This window comes from Thunnus maccoyii, chromosome 3 (genome assembly GCF_910596095.1).
Source record: "Thunnus maccoyii chromosome 3, fThuMac1.1, whole genome shotgun sequence".
Taxonomy (NCBI): Eukaryota; Metazoa; Chordata; class Actinopteri; order Scombriformes; family Scombridae; genus Thunnus; species Thunnus maccoyii.
Genome location: NC_056535.1, coordinates 19003228 through 19031067, shown reverse-complemented (window position 1 = coordinate 19031067; position 27840 = coordinate 19003228). Strand labels below are relative to the sequence as shown.

General features: G+C 39.4%; 1 protein-coding gene across 1 annotated transcript in view; it reads left to right on the top strand.

The window, feature by feature from the left end:
* Window positions 1-27840, top strand: part of ca16b (carbonic anhydrase XVI b) — a 110167-nt gene that overhangs the window by 67309 nt on the left and 15018 nt on the right. Inside the window, exons 4-13 of the mRNA XM_042405870.1 lie at window positions 2206-2354; window positions 9268-9363; window positions 11286-11352; window positions 14348-14505; window positions 15657-15849; window positions 19939-20123; window positions 23195-23303; window positions 23409-23458; window positions 23549-24290; window positions 25366-25504. Of these exons, the coding sequence (XP_042261804.1) occupies window positions 2206-2354; window positions 9268-9363; window positions 11286-11352; window positions 14348-14505; window positions 15657-15849; window positions 19939-20123; window positions 23195-23303; window positions 23409-23458; window positions 23549-24290; window positions 25366-25504 (1888 nt within the window). The remainder of the gene's footprint in view (window positions 1-2205; window positions 2355-9267; window positions 9364-11285; window positions 11353-14347; window positions 14506-15656; window positions 15850-19938; window positions 20124-23194; window positions 23304-23408; window positions 23459-23548; window positions 24291-25365; window positions 25505-27840) is intronic.

The window sequence follows — 27840 nt, the reverse complement described above, 5'->3', positions numbered from 1 at the left end:
GCCTGGTGGGCGAGACCAGAGGAGACTGCGGTTGCTTTGCTACAGTCCTCTTGCATTTTGAGGGAGCGCCCTCTATCAGTGGACAGTATAATTACAGTTGGGATCTTGTTCAAATGTGGTCAAATGGCGCGCTTGCTTTCAACACCTGTAAAACCAATAATTTATTGATATTTGGAAATTGACACGCAGGCCGCACTGAGTGAGAACAGGGGCCACATGTAGCTTGCGGGTCACCTTTTGCCTAATAGAAATGAAAAGGAATAAGGAAGTGACCACTTTGTAATTCTTAGTGTTTTTAGGTTTCATTTAGATTTGAGACCAAGGGCAAGTTGCCTAAAAATAGACCTAGTCTTTGACTCAAATTTTACTTCAAGTCAGACTTGCTATAGACACTTAATTTTACCTGTTGCATAAAGCTTCCTTATGAGTGACTAGTATAAGACTGACTTAGATAGCCTGTCGCGCAATGCGAATCTGCAATTGTTTCTCAGAAGAGAAACAATTGCAGATTCAACAGCAACGCTTAGCAGCAGAAGATTGATGCATTTTACACCTAAATTAAACTGCAGCCCACTGGTAAGCATTAACAATATTGTCTTTTGAAGGCTGTCACAGGCTCAGTTTTTAAGCTAGTCTGAAGCCAGTGGTATCATATGAATCTTGAGATTGCAATGAAGCCGTTGATACCAACATCAACGGACATCATGGTAGCTTACTGGGAAAAGGGCTAAATATCACTCCAAAGTTGAACTGTCTTTACAATGAGGTCTGTGACACCTTGATGTCAAATGATTGCTTGTAATAACTTTTAGTAGCCACTTCATTGTATCTCTGTACTGGGTTGTTTCTATCCCTCAAAAAACCAAACATTTGCCATCGTCAGCACAGAGCAAGCACTGTCTCCTAAGAAAATTGCACTCTCACAAATGTAAAAATTGCTCCTCTCTTGTCCTTTTTTGTTGCGAAAATCAATATAGCTGTGTGCTTGTGTCTTCTGACATTCTGACAGATTGTTGCTATAGTAACAAAGCTCTCTCAGGCTTAGCCAGGGGGAGAGGTGGCTAACTTTCCTACCTCAAATTAAGTCAGTCTTAATATTTATGCAACAGACAGGCTTAATTAGATTAGTCTAGACCAGACTAAGGCCAAGTCTTAAACTAAGTTCATGCAACAGTCGATTTTCAGAGGACATGCTCATGGAAAATAATTTCCACAGCAAATAATGATGGCGAGCTGAGGCTATATAAGCAAGTGCTTGTCAGAAGACAGATTTGACTTTTGCTATATGATAAAACTTTTTCTTACATTTCTCTTTACACTTACAGTATATAAATTTACTCTGCAGTTAATTGTAACTGATACATAAAATGTCATAAATTAAAAAAATGTATTTACACATTCAAAATGAAAAAAAAAAATCAAGTCATAGTTTTAAAGTCATTTTCCTGTGTGTATGGTGAAGAAACCTAGTTATTGTAAATAGGAAGCACATTCATTGGACATTAATTTCTATAAATAACAATGACACTGCCAAAAAAAAAAAAATTTAATGTTCTTAGACCAAAATGTCGCGGAAGAAACCTTCAGCAATGCAGAAATTGCCATTAATCTTGCATGAGAGAAACTTTTAATAGTTTTAAATAGTTGCCTGCTATTCTGCAGCAGCAGCATTGGCATTATAGCCTTGTAAAAACCTAGCAGGTGGAAGAAGATCATAAAGAAGGTGAATGTCATAGCGTCTTCCTAGCGAACCATGCAACAAGTTCAAGAGAGAGTGGCTTTATCTGCAACTGTTCACCACAGCATCCCTCAGTCAAAGCAGGTCTGAAGCAGGTAGAGCTGGCGTTGTGTAATTCTATTATAGACAAGTCAGATTATGTTTATTATCTTGAGATAACAAAATGCATCATTAGCGTATAGAATAAAAATGAACACCATAGAATTTAAATGTGTTGTTTAGAGATAATAAGATAATTGTGATTATAAAAAACAGATGAGAACTGAGATAATGAGAATTAAGTTGAGATCTTCAGATAATGGGACTTTAAAAAAAAAAAAAAAAAAAAAAAGACGAGGCACTGCTGCTCTGGGTTCCTTGATTACTAATCTCCTTTTCACTGCAGTTGCATGAGTGTGCTTAATTTTCTGTCTTTGTTACATTCCATAATTTTTTTTTTTTTTTTTTTTATCCCTTTTTGTCTCCAGTTGCTGTTCTCCTGAAGGACGACTACTTTGTAAGAGGTGCTGGACTGCCTGGGCGTTTTAAGGCTGAGAAGATGGAGTTTCACTGGGGCCAGAGTAATGGATCAGCAGGCTCAGAACATAGCATAAATGGCAGAAGGTTCCCTGTAGAGGTAAAACATCCTGTCGCTGCAAGCCGCTATGACAAATGTTGCAATATAGGGCCTCGAGGGTCAATGTTGAAAGAGGGAGAATCGGCAAGTTACTGTAGTGTTTAGATAGGTGAGTTTTTCCATAGAGACCAACAAACTAAAACTCTTCATGAACTATTTGTGAAATCTCTTGTCAAGCAAATAGATATTTAATTATTGGAAATGATAAAGCATTTGATTGAGGCCATAAATACCAAGATGAATGTTAAGATGCACTTTAGCTTGCTGATAAGGCTGAATTCGATTGGGCATGGATTCAGTTGTGCTTGAAACAGTCTGTAATCTTGGACTTTATAAGCTCATTTTTGCAGACTTGTGGCATCACAGTGATACTTCTGAAGTCCAATTTCACCACATCTCCATGAAGCTACTGTTTTAGAGCTGAAGACTGATGATACCACTTTTTTTTTTTTTTTTCTGGAACCATATAGAGAGGTTGCAAGTGATAAAAAGTTACCTATAGGGAAAATTCTGGCTTTCAAAGGATGCTGAAATGGATCCACTGAAAAGTACATAGTACATAGACTTACAGATTCCTGAAGAGCTCAAGTCATAGTTTTAAAGGGGAACAAACAGATTTGACACATGAAAGTCAGTTTACTAAAAAAAAAAAAAAATAACCCTGAAGCAGAGACAACTGAGAAGATAACCTCTGATGATGTCATCAGATGATGTCATCAGGGGGTTATCTCAGCTTGGGCTTGCATTGTATAGTGGGGGGTGTGGAGTTTGAAAGGAAACGTGTGGGCATTTATAAGGCAGTCTAACAAAAAGGCTCTCTTGAGTTGTATTATGGATAATATAGGATTCCGGTGAGCGTAGCTAAAAGTTATGAAATCTGAAATCTTGCTGCTTTGATTTCAAAATGTCTGTTTGTAAGCTATAGCTAACTTTATGGAAGTGCAGTACAAACTTACTGAAGTAGCCCTTTAAAACCTTAAGACTGGAGGTTTTCTAGAACAATAAAAGGCTTAAAACATTTGCAAAACCATTTTGTATTTTACAGCTTATTTCTATGTTCACCACTATTTATAATTGATAATATCTTAATAATATCTTCTTCTTTTTTTCATTCAATACCAAGGTTACCACTTCAGTACAAACAGAGTGAAAGGGTGTTGGGGAAAAATGTCTTGTAGAAGAGTTTAAATAGTTTGAAATGACATTGAAAAATAATTATTAAAATAATTACTTTTCTTGCTCATCAAATGTTTTTTGTTCAAGGTTACAGCATGCTTCTCAAGACTAGAGAAACAAAGGGAGAACAGACCGCAAGTAATAAAAGAAAGCAGAAAAAAGTAACAGACATCACCAACTCTTGTAACACAGATATAAAGGGTATTAAGTGTGAAACCTTTTGGTATTATTTATTCTGGCATGTGGATTAAAGCAGAAATCCCACTCTTTTTATGTGGTGCAGAGAATGAGTTATTAGTGCCTTTCAAATGTTAATCATTCACAATGCCATTACCATTCATTACCTAAAACAGATTAGCAAATGTGCCGTACTTTTACATTCCGTGGGGTTATATAAAATGTTTTTACCCCCTTCTATTGTTATATGGTTAATAATTAGTGTAAATATAACCGTGCATGAAAACAGGAAATGGTTGTTAGTGTGCCTCTCTATCCTATCTCCAAACACGCAGCTAGAGTCCTCCTGTGTTTGTTTCTCAGCTCTGTTCTTTGGGGCCCTCTCTGCAGGCATGGCTTTTGATGCTGAATGGTTGAGTGTTGTAATTAGATTTATTTTTTGCCACATCATTTCGTGTTCAGCGTAGTGTTAAAGGGCACCGGATTGTATACAGCCATTATAAAGCTGTTGTGCATATGGCTCTTATGATAGTGCGCCTTCTAAATACAGTAAGATGATAGAATTCACTTTAATGACCCTACATAATTTGATAGATGTGAAAAATAGATTTGTAGCACAGCAATTTTTTTGTGTAGTTCAAGGTTTGTGGATCAACCTTGAGGAAAAAAAAACATGCATCTTACACATAATGTGCCTGAAAGAATGATGCTCTTTTAATATAAATAAGGATCGTCATGATTTGTAAATATTGAATTAAAAAGATTTTTTTTGCCATTTTTTTATTGACTTGACTTGTTGAAAAAGCAGAGAGACAGGAAACAGAGGTAGGGACAAGGTATGACATACAATGAAGGGATTGCTATTTTTAGGTGCCTATTGGTGCTTATACATTGAATTTGTGTATTTTGTGGTCATATGCTGACCCCTTAAACTGAATGCAACTAAATGTATGGTAGCAATCTTGAATGGAACGTGGCTATTTTGGACACAAATATGTTTCATAACTTGAAGGCTGTTCTTGTATGATTTATTATTAACTTATTAACATGCATGTTGAGAACATGCAGCAGACAGGATTGGCTCAACATACAGTATGATGGGAATTGAGGTTTTGTAAATGACACCATAGAGAAATGTTACAAGAAATTAGGGCTGGGATATAAAAAAAAAAAACTAATCTCCATTTTTTTTTTTCTACCTCGCGGTCTTTTCACAATTTTAATCAATTTTTGTTTGCTTGCAAAATGCTGCCTTGAAACATCATATTTTTTTAAGACAGTAAGAATAATAAAAGAGCTGCACCACCTGCAAGGCTATCATCATTACGCATAAAAAAAAAGGTTATCCCTCACAGTTATTGACTTTCAGTACCAGATGCTTCAACTAAGTAGAGTAGAGTTTCAGCACAGACAGAGCAGAAAGGTCTGCTTACTAATGGATCTGCTGCTGATTTTGTTTCTTTACAAGACACCAGCCTGCAGACTGCTGCTGGCTTGTGTTATCTACCCAGCAGGTTGGGACAAACTGTACAATGTAGAATTTAGAAACTGTTCAGTTGACTTCCATCGCTTCAGTTCTCGTAACCAGAGATGATACCCCATCAGCTAACACAAACTGAGAGCACAGTTCAGTGTGCGGAGTCATTTTCAGTATGTCCTTCTTGTAGATGTGACCGTTAAATTCAGTTAGACACAGCTAGCCACCTGGAGTCCCAATAGTCCCGTAAACTGCGGCAGGTGCACATACCATGAAACTAATCGTGTCACAGTTTACAGGACTGTCATGACTCAAAATAGCTAATGTAGCCAGCGACCATCTATCTTACCTTTTGACTAAAAATAACCTTTTTCTACATACTGTAATACCTTGATTTTCATGATTTGGACATTTTACACATCATGCAAGAACACAAATTCGAATTGATCAAATTAATGGCAACTGAACAGTCTATATTGTCATTGACCTTTCCTAAAAGAAGTTACAAGAAAGAATATTCCATCCAAATATCAGCAAAGTAAAGTGGATTTTGAGATATTTCTAAATGTACACTCTCTGCACCACATATACGGAAGCAGAGCACAGAGTGTGAGGGCCGCTTTTCAAAAATGATTCTCCTTATCAATAAGTCATGTATCAAACATGATGTATTATTCCACACTGTGGATCAGGAGGTGAAAGAATGAAATCAAATGATGAATGTTTGAAGGAGAATATGGTTATGCAGGATCTAGCCATCGGACATTTAACAGTTCCATCCTGTAATATATGGCATTTTCATTTTTCATATTTATGCCTCGACAGAATTTGATGTATTTGAGATTATATTACATCTGACACCATGTGTGTAGCATGGCTCTACATGTTTATAAATGTTTGTGATGTAGCCAGTGATCTGTTTTATCAGAGGTTGGCTTTTATTTTGTTGTGTATATGTTTTGTTCTTCGAGAGTTGAGTAGCGTGACCTTGGAGGTTGAGCTCCAGGGCTCATGTTGCCTCTGCTTAACAGAGACTGTTTTCCAATCTGCTGTCTAATTATCTCTCCACTGCAAACGAGTCATATTCAGCCCTGAGTTGCATATAACACATTGCATACAGCATTTACTCTTACAGTGGGGGGAAAAAAAGCGTTTATCCCACCTGCCCAGAAGCTTGAAAACACACACAAATATAGTTAACACATGGGTACAGGGGGGAAAGACAAATTCAATGAGCTGTGTTATGCCTTTGTAACATGGCCATGTGAAAAAAAAAAAAACCAAAGGGCTGCTCGGCCTGTCGCTCCTGAGCTTGACATTAATCTAACCGCAGTCTTTTTCATGGGACTGAAGTGAGGAAATCGATAGATGGACCACCTGTTGGCTCAAACACCACAATGAAAAATGAAACAGTGGATCCCCCCCCCCCCCCCACCTTCAGGGTGCCATGGGGAGATCTTTTCTAATAAAATATTAGAGTGTCACCAAGGTTACATTAATTATACATGGATTACAAATCACACCTTAGAAGGGTACTGGTTTGCACACAGTGCTGCTTACGTATGAATAAGTGTCACGGTGGGCATACAGTACATTTCTCGGGGGAAAAAAGCTTCAGTAGCACTGAAAGCCTTCTTGCAGAATGAACTTGAATTAGAACACATAGTGAGAGTCTCAGATGACTCACAGGGATGGAGCTGCTTTCTGTTCAGCAATAAAAGCACGACGAGTGTTTATCGACAACTGTCATAGCAACAGTAACACATGATCAATATAGTGAATATGCTTTAATAAGGAGCCATGTGACAGGAGACGAACACCACCGGGCTTTTTACATTCATATTAATGTTTAATGTTGGCTGTAACACTGCGACCACAAACTGTAATGTGCATTTAGGTTGATGCAGCCTCATCGGCATTAGATCAGTGTGAAATGTGCAAAACCAAGAGATCTTGTCGTAAAGCTTTGTGCACTTTTAACACAGCAAACTGTGTTGTTTTAAATGCAGTGCAGTATATCAGTATTTACAGTCCATTTTCTTGTGCTGTCCTTTGCCCTTGTCTTTGAAGTTCTGTCAGTAATCCGTAAGTTTGATGTGTTTCTTCAGCAACACCTACTGTAAAAGTTTTTTTGACACTGTATTCTTTTTGAAAATGAGTAATCTAGCACTGCGTAGGTGCTCAAGTGAAAGGATAAGGTAGATGATTGTGTGTGTGATTGGAGTGAGAGAATCATACTGTTTTTAAAAAGAGACACATTTACCTGTTAACAACAAAATGCTGTGGCAGCAGAGTTGTTGTAAAGAATAAAGTAAGAAAAAAAGAATACATTTGTGCTGCTGTGATAAACCTAAGATCTCTCCTCTCTCTCACACACACACACACACACACACACACACACACAGACTTATTTCTTGTAGTCTTCTTGTTGCGCCTCAATATCTTGCTATCTTGGGAAATCATGCCAAACATGACTTTGTTTTTCACCTGTTTGTGCTTAAATGGAAACTCGTGAATGCAGAGCAGCTTTCAGCACTCGTGTTTGCTCTCACTTTGAGCTGAAAAACGAAAACAAAAATTGAGGGCTATAAACTAAATTTAGACCAAAAAAAAAAAAAAAAAAACAGCTCAGGAGATGCGGACAGCTTGGAGGTAAATTATAAAGTTCAAATAAGGTTTTATTGTCTTTCAGTTTCCTCCTGCTCCTTCTGGCTCCTCACAAGCTGTTATTGGTTATTGGTTTTCAAATGTGTCTTCACAGAATTCTCACCACAACAGTATGGTAAATTTTGTACCAGGAAAAAAACAAACATGTATGAATATGTCTGGATGTCTTGAGACTACTTGGTCAGAGCACCTGCCTGTCCTGATTTAAAATCAACAACTTTCAGTGATGTCTATGGACGAAGTACTTCTAAAAGAGCTTTTGTGTCAGATTTCAAAAGCATACAGAAGTGAAATGAAGCATGCAATCAAGTGATTCAGATCGCTTTTGGCAACATTTATTTTTATTGGCTGCCATGAAACTGTTTGATAATTGAATTGCATGTTTTCCAAAGTGTGCCGTTAACAAGAGCAGGTCACTGAGCCAATCTCAGTGAGTAAATGAAGCCTGAGGGGGCCGGCTTAATTGGGTAATGTAGTTAATAACATCTGAAGGGTGATGAATGGCCAGTGCTCTTTCTTGCTGAGTTCTCAGACAACAAATTAGTTCCATTAAAGGCTGCAGTTAAAGGAACTCCGCAGGAAACTGATTAACTGAAATGATCTGGATTGAGTCATTTGTACCTGGTTTAAGCCTGTGGTACACATGAATGGATTTATCCTTATTTATATACTTATTTACTTTGACTTTTTACGTCTGTTGTCAGCATAGCCAATTGCGGTTGGGGGTTTCTCATAATTTCCCTTTGAAAAAGAAAAAAGGCTGGCATACTCTTTAATTAAATCAACATTTAGGACCCTTTTCTTATTGCCAATTAACTCAGTTCAGTGACATGAAAGGGTCTTTCAATTTAAAGAGGCTCGACACTGGGATGATGGACAGCTCCAATTGCTTCTTTTAGAATCATTTGCTGATTTTGATCAGCACAACCATAATATGTCTGCTTTGAAAGGAAAGCAATGAAAATCTTTTGACAGGTATGATATATTCTCTGTATGATGGTTTTCACATTAAACCCACACATTCTAGGCTATGTTGCGAAATAAGGAGCAGTGTTGTGGGTGAGTTAAGGTAATTGGGAGCAATGATTAGAAGCTTTCCATTCTCTTAGATCTCACCACAGGAAAAGAGCACATTCCTACAATTCTTCCGCTCTGCTTGTGACTGTCTCTGCGAGGACAGTAGCCCTGAGGAATGGGATGCTGTATTTCTCCAGCATCCTCCAGGAGTGGCAGAACACAAAAAGGAATGACACAGATTATGAGAAATTTATGGGAGTGATAAATACACCCTCTTTTATGCCCCTCAAAACAGCTTTTCATCAGCTCCTCAGCAGTGTGTCCAAGTGATTGATGGCAGGACTGCTTGTTCTCCTTGTCCACTCCTCAAGCTGTGTACGCTCTGTTTCCCCATCCCAGATGCAGATCTACCTTTACAATTCAGATGACTTTGAGAGCCTCAGTGCTGCCATCAAGGAAAGACGCATCATTGCTGCCATGGCTGTCTTCTTTGAGGTAAGTATCACAGGGACTGAGAGTCAAGACAACTGTAGTCTAATGAAAACAAGACCACACGAGTGCACTTAGAACTGACGTCTTTAAAAGGTGCTCAAAGTTACCTCTTTCATATTCTCTCTGCAAAGAGTTACACAGCTCTAGAAGAACACCTCAAGAGGAGTGTGGTCATGGCTCTAATGTACATTTAGTTGTTGGTAGCATTAGCTAGATGGAAAATATCCTTTTTCATATGCTTATGAAATGACTGTATGTACATAAATAGTATCTAACAGCCTGTAGAAATAGTTTACAAAACCAATAAGTTGAGTGAATAAATATGAAAAGAAACTGGCTGAAAAGAGAGGAAAATAGTAAAGAATTATGTGAAAATAACAAAGGAAAAAACAGGATGGAAAAAGAATATTTAAAAAAGGGTTAAACAAATATGACTCGAGGCAGATAATGAAAAGATGAGGATGTGAATGACTGTTTGAGGTCAGTAAATGATAAATATTTATTAGAATGATCTTTGGCACCTGTATTGTGACAGGAAACTTTCTCTCTCACCTGGCTGCTGATTATTTTTCTTGTTCTGTGGCATATTACAAATAGCCAGCTGAGATACTACAAATTGTCCCCTGAAGGTCTAAGCACATAAGCTCTTAATGGCCAAGAATGGCCCTAATTTCTGTTAACTGTAAAAACACCAGATTTATGAACTGCAAAAAAGCACACACCAGCAGCAACAACTTCAGTGTCTTTGCGATTGATGACAGGTGATCAAAGAGTGCTAACATTCAGCTTAATAGTATATAGGTAAGGGTCAGCTCACAGGCAGAGGGAGGCTGGAATGGGGACACAGGTGTTTTCAATGTAGGTCTACTCTCAGACAGTGATGAACCACGTGTGCACGAGGACCTAAATGCCTCCGCTGGGTCCCGACAGCCCAATTGCTTACTGCAATTAGCATCACCATACACAATCCGCTGAATAGCAGTTTACAGTGCAAGGGTTTTAAAGCGGGCACACACACACACACTGGCTCAGATTTACCATATCTAATCAATGAGAGGACTTCTTCCTGTGCTCCCCAAAGGCCTATTAATAGCCTCTAAGGTTTGCATATTATCCACATTCAGCATTCAGTTCCATGCAATTATTCTCCTCAGACTGACCTGAATTAATGTTGAGCAAGGGAAAATTGGTCCCCGCATCCCAATACTGTTTTTGTCCAGTCTTGTCTGTTTAAGTATTGTACAATGTGGGGATGAACTGTATTGCCAGTCTTCAGCCACAAATAATTAACAGTAGGTCTAATAGATAAGTAAGAATCAACAATTGTGGTAGTTCCCTGGAGACGGTATAGCTAACGGCCAAATGGCCTCATAGAGTGGAGGCCACACTGAATAGCAACAGCTTCAGAAGACTTACAAAGCTTATTAAATCATTAAATGTCACCAATATCTCATAAAAACCAAACCGTCAAAAGAGCAACAGATTGAAGACCAGTGACCAAATAACTAGTTTTAATTTGTGGTGTTGTGTACTTAAAGTGACACTAAATCTCAAGGGTGAAGTAGCATTAACGATAAAGCAAGGATCATTTTTAAAGTCATTAAAATAAAACCAAAAGATACACTTCACAGTATAATAACATCCAGTTCAACACCACAAACTACATCTAGAGGACTAAACTCTTGAATAAACTGACACAATCTCACCAAAAATGTATCATTATAAACATATACTGTGTAAATATTTTTAATATTTGTTGCAGTGCTTTTACAAGTACATGGTATTTGCAGTGCAGAGATGTTCCTCTTATTGTGTCCAACCCCGGTATTTTGTTCATATTGAGCGTCTTTAGTTATTATGTTAGATGATTATACTGGTCTTGTAATCCCTTTTTGTAATCCCTTGTCTCTGGACATTTCCTGCAGCTGGGGCAAAAAGACAATCCAGCTGTGGACCCCATCATCCAGGGCTTGAAAGGAGTAGTGCATCATGGTAAGTAATGAGAAAGTAACTCCCTGACAAACTCTGCTCTATACAGAACAATTGTATTGTAGGTACAGTATGCCATGTGATGAATGTATTTACATATGTCTGCAAATATTTACATATAGTTATTATTCTTTGTTTCTCTGCAGAGTTTGATTTAATTATTGTCCCCTGAATTTTTTTTTTTTTTCTTTGATCCTGTCATGCGAAAATCTCCAATGAAAGATTACTGTAGGAATTAAGTTGATGTGGGATATTCAAAAAGCAATTATCCCCTACAAATCACTCTGGCGGTACTGTTGTTGATGTTTTGGTAGATCCTAGAGGTAAATTCTACGTGACAGCGCAGACATGGCGCTCCTCCCTGACTCTGGAGAACAAAGATTGATACTCTTGTATTCAACAGCTTCATTTTTTTTTAAATCCCATCATAGAGTCTAAACACAAAATATGAGCATAGTTTAACTTCAAAAAGAGGCAAATTCTGCAAGAAACCACCTCTCCCTCTTGCTAGTTTAGCTCCACAGTGAGAGACCTCCGAGGAGCTTCACTCAGAGACAGAACTATTAATTACATCTGAGCTTCAATTAGACAAATCTCTGTTCTCTGTCTGATTCAGATTTACATGTACATGCAACCATGGACCGCTGCTCCTGCAAAGGCTCATATTCACATTGAAACTATTAATGTCTTGGGTTGTATGCCATGGCACAATTCTTCATTCATATGGTCTTAAATTACTGCTGCTGTGCTGGCTTCACTGCATGCATGACTTATGCAGACCCTAAGCAGATGTTTTGGCATGACTGTGTAATCCTTTACTGCAGCCGGGGACACAGCAGCTCTGTTTACATGGACACATATGACTTGTTTTACAACCTGCTGCTTGACGGTCTTTATGCGAGTATAATCATCTACTGACAAGGACATGGATGAGGCTATATTGAAGCATGGAGTAATTGCTCTGTACCCATGCCGTTTTCACAGGACTCGTGCCGGGTTTCATTGAGTCTTTTCTAATTATAATCTCACTCCCTGTGCTATCGAAAGATGGACTTTACAATGTGCACTGGTGTGTCTGTTGATCCTTGAGGGGAAAAAAAAGCAACTTTTGCAACTTTCTGAATGAGCAAGAAAAAGTAAACACACAAAGGGAAAATCTTACATAGTGACCACTAGAGATTCTTTAAAAGCACGGGTGAATTGACTGCAGAATCAAAAAATAGGTCACTTTGTTCAAGGAAATTTCTACACTTAAAATTTCATTGAACTAATTGCAGTGGAGAAAATAACTTGGCTTCCTGATTGGCCTGTTATCAGCTGGGAGGCTGTTTCACCTGCGGTTTTCATTTCACAGAGGTATTTAAGCTCCACTGTTCTTTTGTTATATAACACTGATGAAGGTAGTTTGCCAAAATATATATTGGTTTGTACTGGATTTTTCTATGACTCTCCTTCAGTCTGCAACAGTGGCTGAACTTTTGGAATTGCAATGTCAGTCTCCAGACTAAAATATCTTAATAACTACTGGATGGATTGCCGTGTAATTTTGTATCAACAACCACAGATGAATCCCAGTGATGTTTTGGTGATCCCCTGACTTTTCCTTTAGCACCAGCATGAGTTTGCCATATGTATTGTATATGTATGTGAAAGGTCATGAAATTCAGAACAGGCAATCATGTACCCATTTTTGTGAAGATTTTTATTCGTCCAACACTTTATGACCAAATACTTTCCAAATTAATGATATTCCAATCAGCCGTAATCAGCTGTAATTTTTGCTTAGTGCTAATTAGAAAATGTTAGCATGTTAACATGGTAAACTAAGATGGTAAAAATGGTAAACATTATACATGCTAAACATACAGTACATGTTAGCATTGTAATTGTGAGCATGTTAACATGCTGGTGTTAGCATTTAGCTCAAAGTACACAGCTGAGTTGAGCTGCTAGCATGGCTGTAGTCTCTTAGGCTTGTTTTATTATTTCTGTCTGTGTTGTGCAGCTACACAGATGTTCGTGCTAACACCACAGTATTTCTCTTCTCCCGGCTGAAAGAGAGCAAGTGTGGGTGGGGTGTTTTTTGGACTTTCTTCCTGCTGGCTGCTAAACGTTCCCCCCCCCACACCCCCTGTTAGGGTGGTTGGTTTTCCAGTAGCTCGTTATCCCACAGTCATCCATCCATCAGCATCTCGGCGGCCCATGAGCGATAGGGCACGTACACTGTCTGAAGACTGGGAGAAGAAAGGCTGTGAATACTGAATTGGACTCTGAGTACAGATGAGGCATGGGGGCGAGGCTTCCATTGCCTCAGTAGTCCTATCAAATGCAAACCACACCCCAAACTGTTTTTCTTTTAAGATAAGGTCATGAGCTGTGAGAGATTGGATTTGACATAAACTCAGCTTTATTTGGGTTTTTCACATCATAATGAGAGGGGGAAAAACACACCCACTTGCAGAGCCCACACATCGCATTTGCAGGAGATAAAGGGATCTTCCTCTGGGTCACAAGCTGATTCCTGTTTGTTGTTCGGTTTACACGACCTTCCCTGGTTCTGATCAGAGGATACAACAGATTCCGGTAATCATCTGGATCTGTCTTAATCCCCATGGCCCATGCCACAGTTGTTACATGGAGCAGAACAGGCTACCACCCAGCCTCAGATCAGCTGTCAGTGCTGGCCATTTTATCTGACTCCCCTCCCTTTGCTCCTCTCTCTCAGCCCATCCGAGTACAGAGATCTGGCCAGAGTGATAACAAGTGAAGAGGCTTTTAAATGCTGCCACCACCATTCCACTAGTGGAGGTTTGGGGAAAGCAGTTAAAATGCCACAGGAGTGAAATGAAATGACCTTGTAAAAAGTCAGTGTAAATGTGACTCTTAGATATGCAGGATTTTATCATTAAAGAGTAAAAGATAAAGTATTTTTGTAGGTATAGAGAAGACTGTTTTGTGTACTGACATGTTTTGATCCCGTGCTCTTCTGTTGTACCAGAAAAGGAGACCAACCTCAGGTCGTTCATCCTGAGGGATCTGCTGCCGTCATCAGTGGACAGTTACTACAGATACACAGGCTCTCTGACCACACCACCCTGCAGCAAGGTAGTGGAGTGGATCATCTTCTCCAGGCCTGTGTATCTGTCCCAATCACAGGTGCGTTTAGTCCACACACACACACACACATGCCCAGACAGCTCTGTTCTTTCACACACAGTCGGATCCCATTTGCGCACAGTCAGTGGATCACTTGCTGTCACATAGTGTTGACGCACAAGCAATTTTTCCCCTCATCTACTTCTCTTCTTTCTTGCTTTTCCCTCGTTCCTCCTCAACTCCTCTGCATAAGAAACCATAACTGCCTATATAGTGGATGATTAAACAGGAAGGGGGAACCAATTACTGGCGTTTGAGTGATAGTAAGAGTGAGATAGCTCTTATATATATACATATATATATATATATCATGCTGTTGGTCGGAGACAAAGACTATACGCTTTTAAAGCATATGGAGGGTGGTTTTTATACAGTTAAAGTTGTTCAAGTTCATTAATTAAGATTATTGAAGCAATGGTTTTAAATGTTTCATGAAAATTATAGCATTCAGCAACATTTACCTATGTGCTTTACAATAACTCTGACTGCTTTTGCCTTTTTGTGATTTTGAGAGATAATGTATGCCAATTCATAGCCCGCACTTTTTGCTGATCCCATACACAATCCTTTGCTGCATCTTTTATACATACAATTCTTGGGTTACCCAGCTGCCAGCTGCATATCCTCCAGAGCGTTCTGCGCTGTAGAAATTTGCAGGGCTCAGTGGAATTTCTATCAACTTGCAGGAGGACAAATCTTTTGTTCTGAAATGACTTGTGCTGCAGGAATATTGACCACCGCCACAATGTTTGTGACGCTCACGGATAGTCCTTTATGAACCTGTAATTCATTTCTCCAAGCACGCATAGGACACATTGATTCCACAGTATCTGTAATGTGTAGTCATTACTGCACGCGGCAGGAGATCATTCATAGCAATCAATGGCCACAAATTTGCCTCATTGAGAAGTTACAACTCTGTAGGTAGCCAGGATGGTGATTGAGGTCCGTGCCTGCTGGGGCCTGTGGTGTGAATGTTTCTTTCACATACTGCGCTCCAGTTGTGAATAGTAAGCTATCGGCAAGTGGCTACAAATGCAGTGCTGCATGATACTATAGTATTCAACACACATAACAACACATACTCAAACACACTAAAAAATTGCACTACATTTTTCTATAATAGCTATTATATGTTTCTTTCCACCTAGCTGGAGGCCTTTTACTCCATCTTTACAACAGAGCAACAGGACCACGTCAAGTCTGTGGAGTACCTGAGGAACAACTTCCGACCCCTTCAGGTGCTGGACAATAGGAAAATCTTCAAGTCGGCTGTGAAAGATGCATGGCAGAAAGATTTGACTGAAGTCCTGGGAAGCCCTCATGGCACTGAGGCTTCAAGAGGTACAGTAAAGCTACATCTTCTGCAGTATATCAGATGTTCCCCATCATTTGCACCATTGCACTACTCTGACTGGTTCTCTTGTAATTACAGTTATTACTTATCATGTCATTAGTTCTTGTGAATTAAGCCTAAATTCTCAGAGAAGTAAGAGCTTGCTGTAAACTGCTGTAAGAACATGGCCATGTTATGTTGGGATTAGTATTACATAATGTGTGTAGGCCAAGGATATGCCAAAGATCAGCAGACATCATAACACATTCAAAAGTTATCCAAAATCCTACCCAAGACTATGACACAAGCCAGCTACCTGATTAATATTTTAAATTTTGCTCTTGTACCACCATCAAAATTTGTCCTAATTGGGTTCCACAGTGGTCCAGTAATGCTTTCATAGTAATGTAGAATGAATGTGTCAAAATAACATGTTCTTAATTATCAGTGTATTTATTTAAATGAGATTGGTACTATCACAGAGCCCCTGAATGTCCATAAAATATAAGTTTTAATTCCATGGGACTAGTATTGCTTGTGGTACTCCTGTGATTTGGAACAGATACAGAGGATGTTTATGTGCTCAGTCTCATGTAAATCTGCCACGTCCATAATAAAGAAATTACAGATTTGGCCACTACCACATCTTTTTTTCACTCAGACTCTTTGGTTCTTGAGCACTATTTTCTTCCTGGCCAAAAATCATGGAGGCTGCAGTGAAAATTATTAATGAGAGCTTTGATAGCATTTTGGGAGCAAATTCAGGAAGCTCATTGGGCTGCTCAGCATGGAGACTCATTCACAGCACGCAGCTTAAATCAGTAGGTCAGTAAATATAATAGCACCATTGGAAGGTAATACTTCTTTTTTTGTCTTTGGTAAGATAGAAATCATTGAAAGATGCATTCTTCTGTGATTAAAATCACCAGAATAATGGGTAATAATTCAAATATCAGGAGCTCTTTGGGTAAAACTCAACCTGTCAGAATGCTGCTAGTCATCTACTCACTGTTACGACTCTTTCTTTTTTTTTATATCAAAGAACATATTACCAAGCAGAGACCTCATGCGGGGCTTTATAATGGCGTTTTTGTTCATCTTTCTCTTTTATGTGCGCATCTTGCAGCGCTTGCTTTAACAGAAGAGTACAGGAACTATGGAGACTAATGAGAAAGGCTGCTGCTCCTTAAAGTGGTGTTGTTGGTGTCTGGTGGGGAGAATTGATTGGGAATGCTTGTGATGAAGTTGGAGCACTCTAACGGGGCCTGATCAGCAATCATCATTAATATGTGGCACAGCCAAAATAGACCCATACAAATTAAGTTGTGAAATTGCTTTTGTGGTGTTATGTCACTAGGCAGAATGGATGTGGACCAGTGTCTCTCCTTTTTTTTTCCCATGCTTCCAGCACCCTCTTGCTCATTGTCTCTTTGTATTTCTATTTCTCTGTCTAAAAATGCAAGAATCCATACTTACAGGAAGGCACTGGGAGTAAACATTGTCATTCTGATATTCAGGGTTGACATCTGTCAAGGTTGCGTGAGGGAGGGGGATATTTATTTGAGCGCAGTAATTGATGGCTTTGCCTGTAAATGTTTTGAGAGCCAGGGCCACATCTTAACTCATCACTCCAGATTTACAGCCATGAAAGTTGTTGGACCATTAGAGATGCATAGCTTTGTATGGTGCAGATTCATTGTTCCTCCAGTAATAAAGCTGAAATATTTAGAGCAGTATTTATTTGTCTAATAATGTACATCTATATGTGTGAAAGCCTTTTTGGACTTGGAGACAGATTTAGCATACCTGTTTATTTGATTAATGGTGATATTGGTGATAGGACTGAAACAAACAATTATTTTCATTAATCTATTGATTATTATCTTGATTAATTGTGACTCTAAAATGTCAGAAAATAGTGAAAAAAGCACATCACAATTTCCTAGAATCCTGGGTGGTGATGTCTTGAAATTACTGTAGAAAATATAGTACAAACATATTGAATTTAAAACGATATAAAACAGAGATACACAGCAAATCCTCACATTGGAGAAGCTGGATCCATAGAGTGTTAGGCATTTTTGCTTGAAAAACGACTCAAGCTAAAATAATATTAATTGTTTCAGTTTTGCTTTAATTGGTCAATAAAGGTCTCCACTAAAGCATATGAGGCAACATCATCATCATTAGTCTTACATGTAATGTTGTTAGTCATTGTTAAGTCTGTGGCGGTATCTTTGGCAACAGTTGCACGTTATCATAAAATGGTTGCTGTAGTTTCCATGTTGGTTTTAAGTCCTCAGATGACATTTGATATTTGAAAATTGTGAGACATTCCCTGCAAAGTTGAGAACATTACAACTTTTTATGTTCCAACCAGCCGTAGTACTTTCCATATGTTTTCTATTAAATTCTTGTTTTCCCATCCTTCCAATGTCTGCACACAGCTTCTTTAAAATACACTGTAAAGCCTTGAGAGGAGAGCGGCAGTGGAACTGCTGTTTGTTGACAACAGTCAATTCATCCCCTTCATGGTATAAGCTGCCAGGAGAAAGATTCATGCTCTGCTCCAAGTGGTATTGCAGACTGAGGTGAAACCGCTATGAGGCTTATTTTCTGACATTACCATATATGTATTCACTAAAAAATAATAGGATTTTTACTGCAGAGCCAAACAGAATAGATTCACTAGCATGTTAAGTAATTTTGCTATTGATGCAATGTTGTGTACTATTTACTATTATATCATAGGGTATCACAGTTTTGTTTATGAATAAACCTGAGCTTAAGTGACAAAATCCAATTTTCACACAGATTTTGAACAGTTTTAGAAGAGTGCTAATTAATTATACTGCCAATCTGCCATTTTATCAAAAGGTTTTATAAGAAATGTCTTTAAATTAATGAAGTATAACACATAAGTGTCATTTGTGCTGATCAGTAGACAACATTTGAGAAAGGTTGTGCCAGTTATTGTGAAAACATTTAACATTTTTAGCAAAAATACAAATAAGAATCACAACACAATCAAAACAAGTGTTGATCAGATATGTATCTTGTAGGTCTTCACCTGATGTGGATTTTAGTGTTACCGAAGCTGTACCAGTGTCGATGGTGGAGAGGATGATGACTGTCATAACAGCGATGATACAAACCGTAAAACCCTGATGATGTCTTCAGCTGTTATTAATTGACTGTTGAGCTACTGAAGTTGACAACGAACATCCTGTCACACCTCATCAACACCTCAAGATTTCCTTGCTGTAGTTGTTTTTTTGGTGTTTTTTTTCACCTTTGTGTCCCTCTGACTGATTTCCTTGCACCCTGTCTCCATTTCACATATCATGGTGCATAATTTGCACCATAGCTTCACTGTATAAATGAAGAAAACTGTGGTGACAATTTCAATTTGGCAGAAACACTGTGTGCATATAATCAGTTGACACCGGTTCCTGATTGCTGTTGCCCTGATGTGCTGAGAAGCATGTCCAGATTGTCCCTTACTCATACTGACAGATGCCTCTGTAAATATCTATGCTGCAGCCTACACTGCCACCTTGAGGCTGATTTACATCCTCCAGCTTCCTGTGTAATGTTGCACTGCAAATACATTACAGTCAGGAAGTTGCCATAGTGTCTGTACTACATTTTTATCACTCTGACTGGCTATTTGGTATTCAACCTGGAATCTCTTTGCAGTGTTGCTGCACGAAAAAAGACAAAAGTGTCCAGATTGATTGCACTTACACCCGAGGTTGTGCCTGACCCCAGTCAAGCCTCTAGGAGTGTTTTTGTTATTGAGTTACCGCATTATCTTGCACCTTTTCCATTTTCTCAAGAGTGAATGGCTTTGAGTCAAGTCAGCAGCAGATAGTAATAATAGGCTTGTTAAAAAATCAGCCTGGATTCTGCCTACACACATCAATGGACACAAACGCATGTGGTCAAGCTCTCCTCCCTACCAGAGCCTTTCATTTTCACCCAGCTTGCATTCAGATGGTGAAAAAGTGACACTTTTTTTTTTTTTTTTATTAATAGGCATTTTTCTCTTCATGTTGCCTTTTTCTCATACTCCCCTCTTGTTTCTGGCCCTTCAGTGTGCAGCAGTGCCCCAGTGAGAATGGAGATCCAGCCGCTTAACCAGACGGCACTGACGGTGAGCTGGGAACGCCCTCTAACTGTTTACCACCCACCCATCACCAGTTACATGGTCTCATACAGCTGGGTGAAAAGTGACGTCGCTGATGAAAAGACCTTCACCAAGACTGGGGACCGGAGCATGGTGAGTGTTCTCATCGACTGCCACTAACTACTTACACCAGACCGAAGACAAAAAAAAGAAAAAATACTGCGTTTACATGTGTCTCCAAGGGAGAGAACAAAGCAGTTTGCCAGGGTTGAATACATTAATCAACATGGATGGTTTGCAGAGTCTCAGATGTAACTGGCAGGATCAGTGGCTGTCTGTATGGGAGGTGACAGGTTGTGATGAACTCTGTATGAGGGCCCGGACCCTCCCCTGTCACTCACCTGTCTAAGATTAGACACGTACTGTAGGATTGTCACACACACACAGTGCCAAGTCTAACTGATATATCTGTAATGTATTGACAAATGCACCTGTGGCCATTTCTCAGTTTTAGCATTTTCCATTATCTATTTACCTATTTTTCAACATTCATCTAAATTCTAATCAGTCTTTGAAACAGGGAAGTATATTATTGGTTTAAAGATAATCTATAACACAACTAGCTCAAAGTAAAGCAATATAAACAAAATAAGATGTTTGTTTTTTTTATTTTATTTTAGCAGTGTGAAAGCAAGTTATCATTTTTAAGAATCCAATCTGTTTTTAGGCAGCTGAAGCAGCTCTTTGAACACAAACTGATTTCTTTTAGTAACACGTGCAGGTAACAGGTATAAGTGTATCTCTTTCCTTAGATCTTTTTTGTTTGTTTGTTTTTGATACCAGTCATCATATAATTCTGCTCTAAACATTAAGTTATCTCTTCAGATTTAACTGTATCTCTCCAACAGAACATTCACAGTCTCAACAGAAATATATCTTCCCCCAGTAGGAGGTTTACACCCACAGGGCTGTTCTTTTTCACATTATATATTATTATTCTTCTCCCTGGTCACATATCCTTCCATTCGTGGGAATCCAACACGCAGCTGCGGATGTCTTTAAAGCCCACCGACCCTCAGCTGTCTTATAGTCCGCATGGCTGCCTTTTTAGATATAAACAGTGCAGGGGCAAAACACTCACCCACCAGTTCAGAGACCTGGGATCAGTTCCCTGGTGGCGCCACCTCCGTCTTAGTCACATGGTAATGAACACAGTAGTCACTGTCATGGGTGGGAAGCTGTTGAGGGATCATACATTCTTGCTGCACTAGTGACTATTACTGGTTGATTGTAATTGCACAGAGGGATGAGATCCTAAAGGGAAACGTTAAAACTTTGCACATATCGCATTAAACCAACAAATTTGTTAGCTGATAAATAGCCAAACATTAAAGTTCCCCTCCACTCAAAAATGTGTTTTTTTTTCTTGTTACTTCAGTTTGATGTTTGAGCTTCACTGTGCAGAATGACTGCAGAGTTTGACATTAAAAGACATTTTCTCTGTGTACTCACCTTAAATATGATTTTAAAGGGTGAATTTACAAGCATAATGTTTGACATCACAACTAGTCTGGAGCCACTCGTGGTCCAATTGGCAATTTCCGCAGGCGTGATGTGGAAACTTGAAGCCTCCGGTGTCCAACAGTTAAACTTTTGAAATGGAAAAATATCTTCCTATACATTATGGATTGTTCAATGAAAGAGAAGGAGTAGATGTTGATGTCATTTTAAGAATTAACTAGGTAATTGAACTTTTATGTGCCAAAATCATATCAGACACAAATAATTATCCCAACCAGAGTATGTTTATACGTCTCAAAACATGTCTGGAAAGGATCTTTAACTTTAAAGAAACACAGGTTTAAATGAATATTCAATCAGGCTTCCTACAGTCAAGAACTGCCTTACAAATTAAACTAGAGCTGTCCTCAGCTATACAGAAATGAACATTTATTCCCTCTTAGTGAGATTTAGAGCTACAACGATTAATCTGTCAACAGAAATTTAATCTTCAACTATTTTAATAATCGAATTGTCACCTTGGACTCTAGGATGTTGTGATGGCCATTTTTCACCATTTTCTGGTGTTTTATCGACCAAATAATGAATGGATTATTTGTTGATTGATGGTAAAAAAAATAATTGTTAGTTGCAGCCCTAGTGAGATTACTGCACTGTAGTTCATTCAACTCCTGCATCCCTCAGAAGTCCGTGTTTGAACTGCAACATGTCTAGAAACCTGCCACAACTGTTCTGTCTGATGTTAGACATAAAAACAATTTCACTACAGTTTCAGTCCTTTCCGGTTTCTGGTTCTGTGCTTTTTTCCAGCACCCTTCAGCTACATTTACTGACCTTTTAACTCCCTATCAGCCACAGGTCCTCAGGCAGAGCCATCACATCTCTACAGCCTTCCTTTGCTGTATTCTGTGGTCTCGACATGAGACACAAGAGAACAGAGCCTTCTTTGTTAGGATCCCTATGTGGAATAAATAGCTTGTAGAGTTTAGAAGAGGAGTAATTTCTTAAAACCTACATTAATACCTATATTTGAACTTGCTTGCTTTGCTTCTCTATTGTAGAGTATTATAGACTGTTTTTTAAATAATGGATTGTTATTGATCTTTTGTTTTAATGTGTTGTCTTTATGCTTCTCATATGAGTGAGTTTTATATGGTTATTATACATTTTTTGCACAAACAGTCAACTCTAAAAGAATTATTAATGTGTCCATTACGTGCTCTGTCTTATACTCTATAAAAACCGTAGATCAGCCGCTTTACTGACAGTATTTTTCTCCACTTCTTTCCTTCATCTGTCAGTCTTTCTTATTTTGCTCACTTCATTTCCATTTCAATTTTCAGTTTCTATCTCTGGACACCTTTATCTGAAATATTTTAGAAAAATACTAGCTCTGCAACACCAGAGGCAATCACCCATCCATTCTGAGGACCATTTTAATATAAGTAAAGCCATCTGCAAACTGCACAACAAAAAATCAAATTAGGCAGGAGACGAGATTTTTAAACTGCATCCAACTCGTGGTTGACACAGACACATGTGGCAGACTGGTGACCCAAAAGTAGCTTAGTGTGGTATATTTTCATTTTAGGCAATATGAATCAACAGCATCCACAGTTTTAAATCTTCACATAACAATTATTCATAATATGTTTGCAAGTGGTGCTAAAGCGTGTGTGTTTGTGACATCTTTTCTCTTGCAGAAAGCAGTTATCACTAATGTGTCCCCAGACATCCTGTACCTGTTCAGAGTGCAGGCAGTATGTCAGCATGACCTGCGTAGTGACTTCAGCCAAGCACTGCTGTTGAAAGGTAACTGGTCAAACCATTTTTTGTATTTTTAAGGAACAAATTTCTCCATCTCAGACACTTGAAACTAAATTTTTTGTAACATTCACTTCCTTTTCTGTTTTCCAGCTAATACAACAAGAATATTTGAAGGTTCTCGTATTGTGAAGACAGGGATGGTGAGTTGACCAGAAGACATAAAAATTTCTTTTTGCATGTAAGAGCGATTGATGATTCTGTTGTGTAACCAGTTACTCTGCCTCCCTCAGCCCACAATATCTCCAGCATCCTCAGCTGACATGGCTCCCATAAGCTCTGGTTCCTCCACTTGGACGTCCTCTGGCATCCACTTCTCCATTGTCTCCATGGCAACAGGAATGGGCCCCTCCTCTAGTGGCAGCCAGGCCACAGTGGCATCGGTTGTGACGAGCACCTTGCTAGCAGGCCTGGGCGTTGGCGGAGGGGTCATCTCTTCGTTACCCAGTTCTGTTTGGCCCACACAGGCGCCCCAAGCCACTCAGAACCCCACCCATCCGTCCGTCACGCCTGCAAAGTCCAGCACGGAGCAAGCGTCGCCGCAGGGCTCAGAGACAGACACCCCAGAGGAGAACCAGCCCGCACGCGAGGGTGAGGGGGAAGAGGAGGAAGAGGGGGAGAGAGAAGGAGAGCAGGAAGAAGGGGAGGAAGAGAAGAAGAGAAAGAACAAGACATCACCTGATAATGAGGGAACGCAAGCCAACGGCACTGTGGCCAAAGAGCCTATAATCCCCACCCCCGCATCCACAGCCAAAGAGAAAGGAGAAGAGAAGCCGACAGTCAAAGGCGCCACAGTACCTGCGAGCACCGGTGACGACCAGCTGGTCGACATAAAGAAGAAACCCACAGATGTAAATGCAATCCCCACACAGGAGCCCCGTAATGACAATGCAGAGATGCAGATTCCCCAGAGCTCCACACTGCCTCCAGAGATTAGTGATGGGAACAATCACTGGCCGTTCTCTGTCCACACTGGTGAGGAGGCCGCCCTCTAGCCCACAGATATGACACATCATTGGATGTTAAAATTGAAAGACACGAACAAACAGAAAAATATATTTGGAATTCTCAGTAAGGCTTGCTGTCTTGTTGTCAGCTGTCATACGAGGCAAAACTTCTCTTCAAAGCAGAATTCTGTTAACACTCCAAACAGTTATGGAGCTCAATTTAGCATAACACATAACTTGATTTAAGACAGTAACTACACTGGTTACCATCTCTGTTAAAGACAATGCTCCAGGCTTTTGTGTCACTACAACGCAGAGGCCTGAAGGCAAAAATAAGCCGCCTGCCAGAGGCATTGTGCCTTGTGGAATTTCTTTAAGGATATTTTGAAAGAGTTTGCTTCAAGGGAAAGCTTTTCTAAAGACTGATTTCTTATACCATGACAGTATTAGAAATAGCTTAAGTATCATGTGAACATTGATTGAAAACTGGAATCAGGAAGTCAGTATTCATGCTATACTCAGCATCTAGCCAGGCAGCTCTTACTCTAATGGGGCCCAACCCAAACAGGTTCAGTTTTATTGTTCCATTAGGCCTCATCATGATCAGTCTCTGGATTTTTCTGTTCCTGCTGTAGCAGGTGTCTCACAGAAGGGTTAATGTGTGTTTTTTGCCATACTAGGTTTAACATGGCTTAGTATTGGTCTGCCAGGGCTTAGATTTTTTGGACCCAATGGAAACTCTTCACAGTAATCTCAAACATTTTATCAATTGTGGGACCATTTTGTGAACATAACACAATAAAAAGCGGAGAAAGGTTTCACATACAGTATATAGTGGTGAAGGTTAAAGCCTCTTTGTGAAGTATTTCTGACTTTATACATGATACTATAACGAGACAGCAATGCAAGCTGAAAGCAAAATATAGACTGCCTCATTTTTTTTTTACAGAAAATTCTAATTCTTCTACAAACTAAACCTTTTGGCATTAGAATAATTTGAAAGATGAAAATTCTATGCTTAAGGGCTTTGAGCTTGGTGAAGGAATCAATGTCAGCCTATAAAATATATTTATATGTATTTATGTGCATGTGTCATGTTCCAGAAAGGACCATCTTGCCCAATGTGACCCGAACCCCTCACCCAGGAATGGGTAGGATGGTGTGGATTGTTCCTTTGGTGGTGGTGTCTGCGCTCACTCTGCTCTGCCTCATAATGCTGCTGATTGTGATGATCTACTGGAGGTGAGAAAAAAGCTCAAAATGAAGTGTGATCACATATCTCCTTCCAGAGAGTGTGTCTTACTGTTAAACAAGGTTGTCTGAACAATAAAATGTCATCATGTCAGGTGCTATTACGCACAGATAAAGGTATCACTGATACTCCCCTCTGAGGCGTAAATAACTGGGCTGCCCCCCACCCACATGGGAGTCATCCATTCATTTTCTCACACTTGCATTTTGGGTAAAGTGACACACCTCTGTGCATGTCTGGATTTTCCAGTCAGTCTGCTACACATTCAAACCTGTCTGGTTTAAATGTGGGTACTGCCTGTTTTATGTGCAAGCATGCCTTTGTGTCATCAGTCCTAGTCTCCGCTAGTACGACTGCTTTCTTACCCTCTCTGACCTGCACATCATATATCAAGCCCATCACCCTCCTGGGCAAGAAGCATGAGACCTGAAGGCCCTGCAGTGCCAGCAGGGGTCCCAGCTGTGTCTTCATCTGCTGGGCTAATTTCCAGCCACGCTATTGGAGTCCCAGTAATTACATAGGCCAAACCACTGGCACATGTGGGATGGTTAATGAGTTACAAATAGCACTACAGGCTTTTCTTCAGCTGGTCCCATGTATATTCACTCCTGTAAAGTTTCTAGTTGTACAGGATTCTGTTTGTTTACAGTTGTTTATTTTGTTAATAATAATCATTGTAATGTGTTAGATGGATTTTTTTTAATGGGGTATTTTTTGAAGTGTGAGAACACTGCGGGAAAATGTTTACGGGCCAACAGCACCTTACTGTGGCATTTTTTGGTGTCAGATAATTTAAGAGTGTGGTATAAATAAAAGCCTGGTTATCAGCTCCATAAAGGTGTTAAAAAAAAAAAAAAAAGACAGCTAAAAACAAGATGACTATAGCGGATTCAGTCGGCGTGAGAATTACTGAGAGTTGTGGTATTTGAGCAGAAAAGCAGGGGCAGCTTTGAGATTAGAAATGGCCATCACAGCTGTTGTTGTGACAACTCAGACAGTTCGCAGACAATGCCTGCTTCCCCTGGGGAAGAGACCACGATGAAAGATTAACTCAACCCATTCACACTCTCTTTACTCTTCATGCTCTGCGTAGTCTCTCTGTGACAGCGCAGCTATTAAAGCCAGCGAGATGCTCTGCTCGCAGATGTTTTGGTCATTAACAACTTAATATCACAATCCATTTGATTTATAAATGTTTATTTACAAATACGTGATCAATGAACCATCTATTGAATTGTTTTTTATTTTCAGTTTGTTCATATGTGCTTGTTTAAGTGCAGTTAATCTAAGGTTATGAGTCTAACTACAGTGGAATTAATTGCTGAAGTTACAGTACACATCTGGCAGCCTCTGAGGCTTGAAGTGTTTGTTGAAAAGTCACAGATGTTGAACCAAGAACAAATCCCATCTTGTGTTAGTGATTCAGTGCTGACTGGGATGCCTCTCTCTGGTTTTAAAAGTAATATCCATTCAGAAAGCCTATTTCATCCCAGTTTCCATTCCCCCAAAGCGAACTATTCTCCTGAGACCCTGGGAGAGAATCAGGGAGGAGGTGTCGACTGTGCTGGTTAGTTAGCTGCACCACATCTGCACCCACAGGGAGCCATTAGATTGGGAGACTGTGACGCAAGCTAGTGGGGAGCTATCCTCCCCATTTGTTTTTCACCCTCCTCTCTCTCTCTCTCTCTTTCTCTCTCTCTCTGTCTCTCTGTCTCTCTCTCTCGTTTTCTATATCTTTTAAATGCAGTGCAGCCTTTTTTTATTTTTGATCCATCTCTTTTAAAGAATGACTAGCATCTGCTCCCTCCTCTGCATCAAGTACAGGTAGGATTAAATCTGGGAAATAATGGCATTGGGTCTTTTATATGCATACATTTGTATAATGTACATTGTATGTGTGTGTGTGTGTGTGTTAGTGAGGAGGAGGTAGAGGCAGAGGGTCTGGTAGGTGTTCAGGACCTTTTAAGATTCCTCACTCATACAGTCTCACTGTCTTTAAGTAAGGAATTTGGTTTTTTTTTTGTTTTTGTTTTTTTTTAATAACATATTACCATGTAAGAATTGCTGATTTTTATTTTCCTTGATGCTTGAACGCGGAATGTTGTAGACTGACAATTTGTACAATTCATCTTTTTACAAAGCTGTAGTATCTCAAGACATAATATTGTTTGTTTGTCTCAAAAGATCATCACCATTCAGCATTAATTTGACAACATTTACTTAGTCTGTTCATGGGGAAGTTTTTCAGTCTTTAAACTACAGATCCTGAACTGCTGTAGAAAATTTGCCCACTGCCAGGGGGCGCAAACATTTTGGTTTTCAAAAC